The sequence below is a fragment of the Nannospalax galili genome, unplaced genomic scaffold (assembly GCF_000622305.1).
Source record: "Nannospalax galili isolate Female #2095 unplaced genomic scaffold, S.galili_v1.0 scaffold1053, whole genome shotgun sequence".
Lineage (NCBI taxonomy): Eukaryota > Metazoa > Chordata > Mammalia > Rodentia > Spalacidae > Nannospalax > Nannospalax galili.
In genome coordinates this window covers 1,705,208-1,719,156 of record NW_008333523.1, presented here as the reverse complement: position 1 = coordinate 1,719,156, position 13,949 = coordinate 1,705,208, and the positions used below count along the sequence as shown (strand labels likewise).

Genomic DNA, 13,949 nt, shown 5'->3' with positions numbered 1-13,949 from the left:
TTACCTTCCTACCAACATATTTCTTACATCTTGGCCAATATCACTTATTATCAGAATCATTAATTTTTGCCAACCCAACAGTTACATTTCTCCTTTCTGTCTCTCTCATGTGTGTGTACATGCACACACCCATACATACATACACACACACATTTATAGTGTGAGGAATGTTTCCCATAAATATACTGATGGGAGAGCCTGGCATGGTGGCTCACACCTTTAATCCCAGCGCTTGGGAGGCAGAGTCAGGTGAATCTCTAAGAGTTCAAGGCCAGCCTGGTCTCTATAGTGAATCCAGGCCAGCTGTGACTACAGGTTGACCCTGTCTCAAAAAAAGATATACTGCTGGGAAAAGGAGCTTTAAAGTGTAGTATATGTGATAAAGTGGTATTGTAATGGGAAACACTGAACTAAACTAAAATGGATATGTAAGAAAACATGAGAAGCCTATTTAAAAAGGAGAGAAAAAGAATTCCCTTTCCACTTATTTCTCATTTCCACCTTTGCTAATACAACTTATCCACTTTATGAGATAAGATATTGAGTTGACCCCGTTGGGATTCCATCTATCACTGTAGCTAGTTGACATCTCTAAAAATGCAGCTTACACTGTTAATCCATTCACTTCAGCAAAACATGCCTAAGGGCATCAGATTCTTCTGTTTATCAGTATTGGGTTTCATGGCCCTGACAAGCTGAGATGATACAACTGATCAGGATGATGTGATGGCTTCAGTACTGGAGACTGGGACCCCTAAAAGCAAAAGCTGAGGCAGTGGAGGCTTATGCAGGTGTCAGATGTTTTCCTATGAAGAGGTTGGCAGTGGCCATAACTGTCTCCAGCTGGGCATATTACCAGGCAGGGAAGCCAAAATGATTTAATAATTAAATCACATTGGCTTATGATCATTGCTCTTATTAGGAAATATCATTGCTTTGGGGTGATTTATTATGTGATGTGGAATTTTCACATAAACACTGTGATTTGCATTTATGTGTAATATATATCTGCATATATATCTAAATCAGAGTGGCTTACTAAAAGTAAATCACTAAAAATGAGGGTGGACTATTGATAAAAAGATGCCAAAGATACTTAAAGAAATGTAGGAATTATGAAGACTAATGTAATAGTGCTGTTTTGAAATTCAATCATATCAGATACATTTTCCTTTATTTGAAAGCAGCAGGAAGAGAGACTCACTAGCTGGATCCATCTCTGTTTCTGCAGTTATGTTTTTGTCCCTTGAAATCTCAAACTATGATATTAACAAAATATAAAGAATATAAGTTTTATGAAATGAGTATTTCATTTCTAAATGAGTGGCTTTCTTTCCTGCCCTCATTTCCCCTCACAGTGTCCCGGTATGGAGGGGAGGTAGAAAAAAAGTTGAGAGAGAAGAACATTTTAACTCATAACAGAACATTCAGTCTCATGGGGCCTAGAGCAGCTGCTCTCAAGAAGACAAGGACATTGCAGAAGGTCTCTTTCCCTTTCTCCCTCTCTCATCCTTTTTGAATTTCCAGCTGTAATGGCTGTTAAACACCACTCCCATGATCAACCCAAGGCACAAAATTTAGTGGTGACTTGAAAGGGCAAAGCCAATTGTTTCTTGCACTCATCTATACCCAGGGCCAGTTACCCAATTTGTAGGGCTCAGTGCAAAATGAAAATGCAGGGCCTCTTGTGCAGGAAGCAAAACAAATGTGTCATTAGAGGTGCTAAAATGTAAACCTTGTCTTCTCTTTTGTCTTATCACAGAATTTTTTATTTGCCATTTGCTACTGTTATTAGAAAAACTAAATGTTTATGTCATTAGCATGAATTTTTGTATTTGCCAGTTGCTACTGTTATTAGAAAAACTAAACTTTTCTGTCATCAGCATGAATTTTGCTATTCATTTTTTATTGTGCAATGTAAAGTTTAAATGTGAATATAAGCACATTTAACTTGCATATGGAATTTCCAAAATGATGTACTTTGTAGCATGAATATTCATGTATATAGATTTTTCTCATAAGTAGAAATGTTGCACAGAACTAATTCATCTATTTTTCTACTACCAATACTACTGCTAATACTATTTTTATTATCTTTTTTGGTGGTGGTAGTGTTGGTGGTTGAACTTAGGCCCCTATATATATAAAAGAGGTACTTTACCATTGAGCTATATTCCCAGCCTTCCACTTTGTAATACACATACCACCTACCAATACTTTTCACTAGTGCCTTTTGTGATGACCAAGAGACTGAAGGGTAAAAGCATGATGGATTGCCCTCTTTGTGTTTCCTTCTTTGTTACCAATTTCAGTGTAAAAATTTTGGCAATACAGGCAAGTAACCAGAGAATGAAAAGACGACACAGAAAACTTTGATGATTTTATTTCTTAGAATGTCATTATTTTCTTTTAATGACTGAAACAAATTGTAGTTCTCAGGGAAAGCATGGCCTCTTGGTGCTATCCAAGTCTCAACTTTCTCAGTTCAGAGTAATATGATCATGTAATAGTTGGGTTGTGTCTTGCTAGACTCCCCCTTGTTTGAGACAGTTGAAATCCTTCACTCCTGGGACATGACATGTACTAGATGTGGAAAGGGTACCTAGGAACAGGGGGCATGCATATCCTGTGCATCTATTATATTCACACACATGCTTCATTATCTTCTTAGACCCTGCATGTAAACTACAAAGACTCAATTACTAAGAAGTTCAGGACAATGACAGCGGAGTATTAAACCAAATGCATACCTGTTCCGCATGTCTGGCATGTGTGGCTGTATGATACCTTGGGGGCAGATACTGGTATGCATCATGGAACCTGCTGGATAGCATGCAGCTTCATGGGCATGCTATATATGAAGGAGTCGAGTTTGGAGAAGGTTGGACACTGACGGTAGCATATTGGTGCAATGTGTGCCCTTAAAATGATTTCATATATTTATTTCAAACTCAGGTGAATTAACATGACCTTACGATAGATCTTTTGGAAGTTCCCAGGTTCTTTAATGATTGAATGCATTTTGGATGGGTGTCTGGAAGCCTTGGCCTGTAACTGGAACCAGATACTGGTTTTTGAATCAACTATTCTGTATCACTGAGCATTTTGTGTTTTCTTCTCTTTGTCCTAGGATTTCCAGCAGGAGAGCTCCAGAAGCCTTTCTTTTGGGGAACAGAATATCCTCGGTGAGTAAATCAGCAACGAAACTAAAGTTAACAAAGAAGAACATGTCACTTTGGCCAAGGACAAAATGTATAGGCAAATAGTCAAGTCCAATTCAATGGTTATTCAGCAGAAAGAGGGCATTTTAACTCTTTTTAGTATCTATTAGGCATTTATTTTCTTATCCTTGTTACCAAGAATATATGACTAGATGAGAAAGTCAACTTTCTCTGTAGGATTTTTTTTTCATATAAAAGATTATTGGAATTTAAATAGAGGGATATGATCTAAAATCTTTCCACATGAAGAAACAATGTGAAGGAAGGAAAAGTGCTTATAGAATTATATAAGTCTAGCTTGGCTTGTCAAGACATACGAAGGAAAGTTGTGGGGAAAAATATGTTTTGATGTTTGAAGGCTCTGGGTGCTAGGTGTGGAGCTTGGAACAGAAAACACTGAAGTTTTTGAGGAAGTGTGATAATCAAACGTATTAGAAATAACCTTCATAGTTATAGCAGAGGTCAAAATTGACAGGTCTGAACTTAGATTATTGACTAATAATTTCAATACATAGTGAGATTCTCATAATATCCATTGTCAGGAGTACCATCATTTTTTTTTATATCTTTGTGTGGTTGTAGTTCTTTGTGTATGGAAAATTTATTCTTGATTTTAGAAACTGAGTCTCTTGCTGGGCATGGTGGTGCATGCCTTTAATCCCAACACTTGGGAGATAGAGGCAGGTGGATCTTTGTGAGTTCAAGGCCAGCCTGGTCTAGATAGCAAGTTCCAGGCCAGCTGGGACTATAGGGAGACCCTGTCTCAAAAAGACAAAAAAAAAGAGAAAGAAACCGAGTCTCTTGAGTTTGGGTTTGGATATATGATAACTTTCACATGATTATGTAGGTGGTTAAAAAGATATGAACTCAACCAGGCCTGGTGGCGCATGCCTTTAGTCCCAGCATGTGGGAGGCAGAGGCAGGTGGATCTCTGAATTCAAGGCCAGCCTGGTCTACATAGTGAGTTCCAGGCAAGCTGGGGCTACAGGGAGACCCTCTCTTAAAAAGACCAAAATATAAATAAATAAATAAATAAATAAATATGATCTCATATACATAAAAAAATCAGAGAAACACAGTGGCTGTGTTTTGATTGGCTTCCCCAGAAGCTGTCCCTGTCATAAGGATATAAGAAATTCTTTTGGAATGTGGTACCAGGAAACTCCAGCAAGGGAAATCGTGAAGCAGGGAGGGAAGGAAGATAGTATATTTTGTCTTGTGAGTCTTCTATGGCTGCCAAAATGAATTACCACTAAAACTACATAAACTCACTAGCCATATTTGTGTAGCCAAACTTAGCTTTCACTGGGCTAAAGTCAAGGTGTCCGCAAAGATGCATTCTCTTTTGGGAAGCTCTAGAGAACAAACCATTTCCTTATCCCTGTTACTGCCCACTGTGCTGTCGGTGCCCCCAGCTGTTCCCCAGTGAAAGTCCCTCCACTAAGTCTAGTCAGCCTATCTAGAGTCCCTTGTTTTAGGAAGATCAGCTCTTCTTCATCTAGGAGCAATCAGTTGCCAACCCTCCTTCAGATAAAATTGAGGTCTGCTGTTCATTTTCCCAGTTCTATGCTGGTTTATTGTCTGCCTGGGTTATTGCATGGGACTTGTGTATGCTGACATCTATGCCATGGAACCATATGAGCAGATTCCCAGGAGCTTGTAGGACTCTGTTTCCATATGGTCATGCACCTCCTCCCTTTTTTTCCATCTTCAAAGTGTGATAGTCACATCTTCTTTCGAATCTCTTTTTTTCTATTTTTTAAAAAATTAATCTTTTTATTTTATGTGTACGAGTGTTTTGTATACACGTAAGTGCACCATGTATGTGCAATACCGATGGACGCCAGAAGAGGGCATCAGATACCCTGAAAGTGGAGTTACAGGTGATTGTTAACCACCATGTGGATTCTGGGAACCAAATCTGGGTTCCCTAAAACAGCAGTCAGTGCTCTTAAGTACTGAGCCATCTTTCTAGCTCTGTTTCTTCCATTTTTAAAGACATTTGTGGTTATACTGGGCCCACCCATTTAATCCAGGATAAGCTTTTTGTTTTAAGGATATCTGATTAGCAGCCTAAATTCCATCTACAACCTTAATTCCCCTGTGCCATGGAACAGCATATTCACAGGTTCCAGGAGTTAGCATAAGGGCATCTTTGGTAAGCCGTTATTCTACTTCCCACATGTGCAAATCAGTCTTGCTGGGGAGCTGCAGAACATGCTTCAAGGTAAGGGACCTGGGATGTTTATCCTCCAGGTCACATTTCGTCAGTGGTTTAGGAATGCTACCAAGGGTGACTCCCTGGCAGTGCCTACTCTAGTCCAAGAGATCTCTAGGTCTCTGATGGCTAGAGCATCTCCTTAGGCAACTAGCTTTGAGGTGGCACTCAGAAACAAGATCAGTGTGGGTCAGACATGATGAGTGCTAAAGAAACATGGGTGGGCCTCAATAAAGCCTACTGGAGAGAAGTACTGTTGTTAGCATAAATGCAATATCTCGGTTTGTATTTATCATTAATAATGTCCTGGTTTTCGCTTTCTTCAGTATTTAGGCATTTGGATACCATTTTCCCTATATTTAATATTAGAAATATGCCCACCTAGCTTATAAACTTAAAAGCCTAAGCAATTCTCTAAGGTCTCTTCAAACTGAAAAAAAAAATCCTGGCATTCTTTGATTCTGCCAATTATTCAGAATTTAACTCAGGTTTCTATTATTGTGGCTATATAACTGGAGGTTTGGAAGTAGTCTGGTTATGTTTGGAAGCAATTGATTCCATTGTTTATTTATTGGGTCCATGGGCATAATTTTCTTATAGAAAAGTCAGGATCATTGGAAATATTGTTAGTGTCTTCTAGTGCTGCCTTAGACTGAGCCAAAGTTGATATTTGAGTGGGAGATTTATTGTTTTTCCTGAACTCTTCACTAAAGCCACCCATTACCTATGAAAATATCTATTCAATTAACAGATGTTAAGTATCATTTGAGTCCTTTGTACTGGGAATATAGATATGCCAGAAATTATAGTCCAGTGAGCAGGATTTCCATGCACCCATCTTTTCTGTGTCAATTGGTGGATAGCCATCAGAACCAAAGGAATAGGTATCTTTTGCTCAAAGTGATCAGATTAGCTTGCATCTTAGTGTTGGGTCTGTAATGACAGAAACAAGCCAAATTATTTGCAAAGAAAATACTGAGGATTATAAATGGCCTCAAACAACATGACCCAGAATGGGTGTTCCATGAATCATAGTCATTCCCTCTCCCTCTGCTTTGGGTGAGTCATAATACCCAGTTCCCAAGAAGTTCTGTATAAAAGAAAGTTATTTAGATATGTTTAACCCTAAGGTTCTTCAACTCTTTTCTCTGTGTTTTGGGAAATGATATTCTCTAATTCATGACTGAAAAATAAGAATTGAAAGAACTTGGCAACATTTGCTGGTGGATTTTCATAATTTTCTTTGAGGCAGGGCCTCAAAGCTGCTGGTCTGAAAGTTGCTATGTAACTGAGGCTGGCCTTGAACTTGTGGTCTTCCCGCTTCTACCTCTCTATAGACACACTATTAGTCATAATTTGGGAGGAAAATTAAGTGGCAGATGATTTACTATATTTAGGGAAGTCAGCACATGTTTATTGATTGAACTAGACCAATAGATTAAAATCACAGCCAATAAATTGGAAATATGCAAACAGATATCTTACGACTATTTGAATGTTTTATAGTTTGGTTGGTTTTGATTTTTTGAAACTGGGGCTCATCACACAGCCCAGGCTGCCTTCAAACTCTCAGTTTCTCAAATGCAGTGCCAGGATTTATAGGTGTGTGCATCCATTCCCTATCCTTGAAAAATATTTTTGAGATAAGATATTGCTGTGTTGTCTAGACTGGACTCTAACTTTTCTCCTCCTACCTCTGCCTCCCACGTAGCTGGGATTATAGGTTTGTACCACCAGACTTGACTTTAACAAGTTTTGGTAGAGGGGCTTGCATTTTTCCTAGGGTTTGAACAAGATCTTTCAACTACTTTCAACTCCAGAGGCTTTTATGCTTTTCTGATGCAGAGATAGGGTAACACTTACTTGATAACGGCATGAGATTATGGTGAGTCCAAACAAAGGTATAATTATTTCCTTATTGACAGCACATTTCATGTGTGTGTAAACCCATTGCATGATAAGAACAAAAGAAAGGGACTGGAGAGATGGCTCAGCAGTTAAGAGCACTGGCTGCTCTTGCTGAGGACCAGGGTTGGTTCCCAGCACCCACATGGCAGCTAGCAACCATCTGCAACTCCAATTGTAGGGGATCTGACACCCTCTTCTGACCTCCACAGGCATTGCACCACACAGGTGCACTTACATATATGCAGGCATAATGCTCATACACACAAAATAAAAATTATAAGTAAAATATTTATAAAAGAACTAAAGAGGGATGGTGTATGTAGTGAAATTGTTGCCTTCTCCATTGGAAAGCTATATTTTTAATGCAGGAAGTCTTCTAGCTTCTGTCCAGCCAGCTGTATTCTAAGAGGCACATGAGTTTACTTTTTATGGTATTCTAATTTAAATAATGTCCATTGATAAAATGGACCATATGAATATAATATTATAAAACATTATCATTATAAGGCTTGGTCATACAAAATTACTTTTTCTTTGTATCCTGTCCAAGGGATTGCAATTCTGTAACTGAGAATTGAAACTTACAATGATTCAATCATTTTCTGAATTCTCTATTACCCTTTGCAAATAAGAAGCTTGTTGGAGCAGTCCCTCTTAAGGGACATTTATTGCAAAGCACTTTCTATAAGCTTCCATTGTCCATCCCTTAAATTCACCTAGTCAACAGTATTGACTGGGGGTGTGGAGGACTGAGCACTTCATTCTGTCTCAGGGCTGAAAAATCTGGAAAAATGAAATGTTGCAGGCTGCACAGTGATAGATACTGCTGTAAAATTACAAGTTTGTCCCACATGGCTATGATCGCTCTACGATTAAAATGCGTAATTTTACTTGTACTTCTTTAATGAAGATTTGCAATGATGGAAAAACAGTAGGAAGCATTTTTTTAAATGCAAATTACCTTGCTGGAAAGAAATAACAAAGGAAAGAATTGCCACCAAGGGGAAAAATTAAATCTTATAGCACTTCCTTGGGTACAGTTGAGACAAACAATTAGCATGTTAAGGATCATTATGTCCTGTAATAACATGTTACTTCAAAAATTTGTGTTTCTTCCAGTTATGGTCCTGTTTGCTGGGCAACTTTGATGTTGCATGTCAAGAACCAACTGTGAAATAGTTTTAGCATAATTGAAAATCTCACAGTAAAGATTCTAAATTGTTGATAACTCTCACCTATAAGGTTAAATGACTTATAGAAGTTACATGTAAGACCCATCCCTTGCATTAAATGGCAAAGTTAATTAATCATGAATTAAATCACCATTCATTTTCTTACTATTGTTCTAGGAACAGAGACATTGTGATAAACAGGTGAGAGTTTGGTCTTCAAGGAGACTATAGTACAGAGAAAATTCTAGACACATGCATTTGGAAAGGCCAATATTGATTTCCTCAAACTTTGTTTGTGTTTCTTTTCAGTTATCTATGCTGCATAACAAAGCACCACCAAACAGCCATTTATCATTTCACAATTCCAAAATTTGGGCAGGCTGAGGCAGCTTGTCCCTATTCTTTTGTGGTGTGGTGTGGTCTGGGGAAGCTCCTCTGGACGGGAACTCTCTGATGTCTTCATGCCCTCTTGCTGTTCTAATAGGTGGGGCCCAGGAGGGCCTCTTCCTACTTCCTTCAGAGTCTGTCTCTTGCTTTCCCAGGTCTCTTTCAGCTGCAAATGAAAATTACAAGGTCTCTTAAAGTCTAGTTCCAAAAGTCACACCCGGCCCCTTGCCTATATATATCCTGTTGATCATAAGTCTCAAGGCCAGTCTAGATTCAAGGGCAAGGAAATAGTTCATATCCTGGTAGGGAGGAGGGGACATATGTGTTCAAGCATAGGAATTGTTGGTGGTCATCTACCACATGCTTCTTCAGAGGTGAAGAGAAATAATGTAACACTTTCCCCAAATCTGATTAAAGTTTCACAATCTTTGCTATTCAGTTGTCAGCTTGTCTGCCACAGAAATGGAGGAACGTGACTAACTTTGAAAACAGAATGATCCCTTTTAATCTCTGCTCTATTCCTTTTTTATGACTACATTTGGAAAACAATTTAACGTCTAAGATTATAGTGACTTTGCAGCAAGTTTTCAGATAAAAAATGAATAATACATTTATTCACAGGAACTTTTCAAGTCCTGTTTTAGGTGTTCATAAATACAAAATATTACAACAGATACAGAACCATAGATGTCTTAAGGGTAGAAGGGACCCTTAAGGGTGGATTGTTAAGGCCTATTGTACAAGGTCATACTGACAATGTTAGGATTTGTATTTTCTTTGTTTAGATTAGAAGGGTATGTTTAGGTAGTTTGTTTTATACTTTTATGGGTATGATTATTATATTTTTATTAGTGCAGTTACTAGAAAACAGACTACCTTGGTTTGTCACTGAAAAATTAAAGGATTATGCTCTCAGATTGTAATGCTTGTAATTTTCTCCAAATTGTGTGTTTATGACATAGATCCCTGAGTTATGGTGCTATAGGAGTAATTGTGGGACATGAATTTACACATGGATTTGATAATAATGGTAAGTACTAGTTCATTTTACAAGCTGCTGTTTTTATAATAATGTTGATTATATGGATGTTAATTGTTGTTATTATCTTTTCATAATAGCATCATCATAGATTGAACATTATCCAAAGCAATATGATTGCTGATTGAAAACTTTTCTTTATGTCTTGCTGTGATAGCTTGTAATAAATAAATGAGTATTCCAGTTGCTGATCAGGGTAGAATGAAAAAAAAGACTGTAATTTCCATCAAATTACCTTTGCATTTCGAAGAGGATTGTTGTAGCTGCAATAGTGGTTGCAAGAATTGTGTTATAGCTTTTCCCCTTTGTCCTTTTTCTTTGCCTCACCATCTTGTGATGTTCTCCCTGGAGGTATGAGTTCTTTCCAAAATATGATTGTATATGCTGCTTAATGAAGAATTTAGACCTTGGGAACTTGACTGACTCATTTCTTTATACAATTTCAAGGATTTTATAGTGTTTCATTTCTATTTTTCTTTATATTGGCCTATTATCAGAATTTGTTTTTAAAAAGGCTATATGCTTTCTGGAGAGATGGCTCAGCGGTTAAGAACAGTGGCTGTTCTTGCAGAAGACCTGGGTTCAAATTCCAGCACCCACATGGCAGCTAACAACTGTCCGTAGCTCTGGTCCTAGGGGATCTGACAGCCTCTTTTGTCCTCTGTGGACAATGCATGACATGGGTGCACTTACCTACATGTAGGCAATACATGCATACACATAAAATTAAAACAATATAAAAAATTTTTAAAACGCTATATGCTTTCTTAATAATATAGAAGAAAGAATATGCGATGTATCCCGATGGTATTTAAGCAAAAGGGGCAAAGCAAGGTAATAGATTAAAATAAAGAAATGACCATCTTTGAAAGTCATCATCTAAAATTTTTATTATATTTATTTATTGATTTATTTGAGTGTGTGTATGTGAATATGTACACGTGCAGGTCAGAGGACAACTTGCAGGACTGGCTCTTTCCTTCCACTGTGTGGATCCTGGGGATCAAACTCAGGTTGTCAGGCTGAGTGGCAAGTGCCTTTCCTGCTGAGCCATCTTGCTGGCCCAAGAGTCATCATATTAAACTACCATTTCTTTTACCTTCAAAGTATTATCTCTCTCTCTCTCTCTCTCTCTCTCTCTCTTTCTCTCTCTCTCTCTCATCACATCCAGATCAATACATGGTTCATAGGCAGTCTCTAAATCATAGCTGGCCCAAGGCAATGTTGGGTAGGAGGAGACCTCTTTCTATGGGCCTTACATAGTCTCCAGTGTCTTTTCCTGGATGCCTACTCTAAGATCAGAGACCAGCTGGCCTCTTTTTCTTCTGAACAGTTCTTAGATTCTTACATCTCACCAGCTTTTCCTTAATCCCTTAGTTATCTCCCCACCCCCTACTCCCTTTGCGTCCTTCCTGTTAAAGTGTAGCTGTCTCATAATTATCCGAGTCCCCAGAGTCAGACTTCCTACCTTTTGATATTTAGTTTGTCTGAGAGCAGATTGTTAACTACGAAATAAAGACAAGTGGTGCTCGGTTGGTTCTAGACCTTTCTTCCCAGGAGATTTAAGTATATTTCTCTCCCAGAACCTTCTGGAGGCCTTCTGAAGCCTCTCCTAAAGGACAGAATCTAATGATGCAGTTTCACTCCGTAATTAGTAGTTAGACCAATGTATTGCACATAGGAATACATGCCCAGTAACGAATGATTGATGTGTTAGAGGGTAGAAGACAGTGACTCTATCCCCGGGGCTGGTGTTCGTAGTAGCAGCCTTGCTGAAGAGTGTTGATTTGTTCCAGTGAATGCTTTTGCTTAGGGGCCTTCTTTGTAAGCTATTTCTTATAAGCTCTTTTTCTTAGAAGACTCTTTTGTTGGGGACTTTCTTATAAATTCTCTGTGTAATTAAATTTAAACCATGTCTCTGATTCCACTAATAACCTTGAAAATAGAAGAGATGTACCCAAATCATTATTTTTGAAGGATGTAGAGAAAATGAAGAGTAAGAGACCATGTAGCAAGAAATCATGTGTAACTAATCTTTTTTTTACCCAATTATATTTTGGAGATTTCCATTCCGGTTCCAAATTCCCATTTTAGAGCAACCTTCCTTGTCCAAGCAGGACAGATGGGTCTTCCATCCACACCGATGACTGTGGAATGATTCATAGCAGAGGGTTTATGTGTCTCTTGGCTCCTGGCAACTTGGAAGAAGCAGGTTGCTATAGGGCTGAGTCAGGTTCTGTGGTCCTATGGTGTGGATGACTCACTGGGGCTATTCCTATGGATTGTTTGGAATTTCACTGGTAGTGGCACTCCAGTTCCCTCCGTTGCCTTAAAGAGTGAAGAGATTGAATTTTGTGATTCTGAGAACGTTTCAGGTCAGAATAGGTGAAAAGAAAGCATCCAAGATTGGATAAAACTAGTGAATGTGCTAAATGGACGAGTTTCATTTCTCAAACGCCTTTTGTTCTTTTCAAGGAAAGAACTTCCTCAATTTCTTTTGCTCTTTCCCCTGATTTTTACAGCTAACCCACGATATTGGAGGGGATGTGGGAGCTGCTCTTATGGTTTTGAAAGTCTGCCTAGGTGAAGGAAAGATGAAGATTTCAGTTTCCATAAATAACAGATTTCTTGTAACTTTTCTTTTTGTTAGGTAGAAAATATGATAAAAATGGAAACCTCGATCCTTGGTGGTCTGTGGACTCAGAAGAAAAGTTTAAAGAAAAGACAAAGTGCATGATTAACCAATATAGCAACTATTATTGGAAGAAAGCTGGCTTGAATGTGAGTATAGCTGTGTTAAGAGGGCATCCTGTGGGCCTTTCTTCCTCATTTGGATATTAGTTTGCTTTAGACCATTGGTTCTCAAAGCATGCTTCTGGGATCAACAACATCTGCCTTCCCTGGGAACTTGTTAGAAACACAAACTCTTGAGTTCTGGTCCAGACCTGCTGAATCTCTAGGGGTGGAGCCCAACGTCTGGCAATCTGTCTTTTCACAAGCCCTCAGTTAGTTCTAACATAAGCTGAAGTTTGAGACTCACAGGCCTACAAAAAGCTTGTTTTCTGACATTCAGATCAATGTCAAAAATCCCATAGCATAGAAAATCAACATTCTTAAAAATCTACACTCCATACTATTTAAAGATTCCACATGAATCATTGTTTGTGTTTAATTTATTGAGATAAAAGTCCCATGATTTTGAACTAATGGGTCTGAGAATTGATGAAATTTGAGTTCTTAGTTACAGAACAAAAGAAATGTTTAAAAAATTTTTTTATTATATGTATACGTATAATTTTCCATGAGGGCAAAAATGCAATTTTATACATGCTTTATGCATGTGAAATTTTGTTCGTTTCCTTTTCTCTCTTATTCTTACCTTCTGTACATGTAGTCAATGTTAATAACTCTGATACATTGTTCCCACATGCTCATGCAGAGATCAACACATACACGGCTTTAGTTAATTGCTTCTAGTGACTGCCTAAGAGTCCCTGGTATGAATGTACTATAACCGAGTCAACTAACCTAAGGGGGACCCTTTTCAATTCTAAATGCTAATTCAATAAACACCTTATTATGTATATATTATTTTTCCCCTATAGGATATATTCCTATCGTCATTAGAAAACTATAAAATTTTGTATTTACACAAGTGATAGATGAATGGATATTTATTTATCTGTGGAGCTTTAATTTTATCAGTTTATGAGAGCCTTTAAAAGTAACAGAGATACCATGTTGTGAGACTGTCGGGAAGTCACAAGATATATATTTGAGTATGGACTTTCCAACACAGCCATAAATGAGGGGGGCACCCACTCTTCTGTAAATAAACCCCCACCCTATGCTCTGTTAGCAAGCCCAATAAACTCGCTAGGATTTTTCAAAAAAGAATGGAGCTAATGTGGAAACCTTCATTATTTCACCAAATTTGACCTCATGTTGGCAAATCCTTTGGATTTTGATTACTTATTCCTATTCCCCCCCTTGAACTTCATTTT

At 38.1% G+C, this 13,949-nt stretch overlaps 1 protein-coding gene across 2 annotated transcripts in view; it reads left to right on the top strand.

Moving 5' to 3' along the window:
* The window catches only part of Phex (phosphate regulating endopeptidase homolog X-linked), a 219,512-nt gene that overhangs the window by 186,729 nt on the left and 18,834 nt on the right, over positions 1 to 13,949 (top strand). For both annotated transcript variants that reach the window (XM_008828330.2, XM_029561216.1), the window contains exons 16-18: positions 3,131 to 3,185; positions 9,869 to 9,936; positions 12,596 to 12,726. In XM_008828330.2, coding sequence (XP_008826552.1) covers positions 3,131 to 3,185; positions 9,869 to 9,936; positions 12,596 to 12,726 — 254 coding nt within the window. The remainder of the gene's footprint in view (positions 1 to 3,130; positions 3,186 to 9,868; positions 9,937 to 12,595; positions 12,727 to 13,949) is intronic.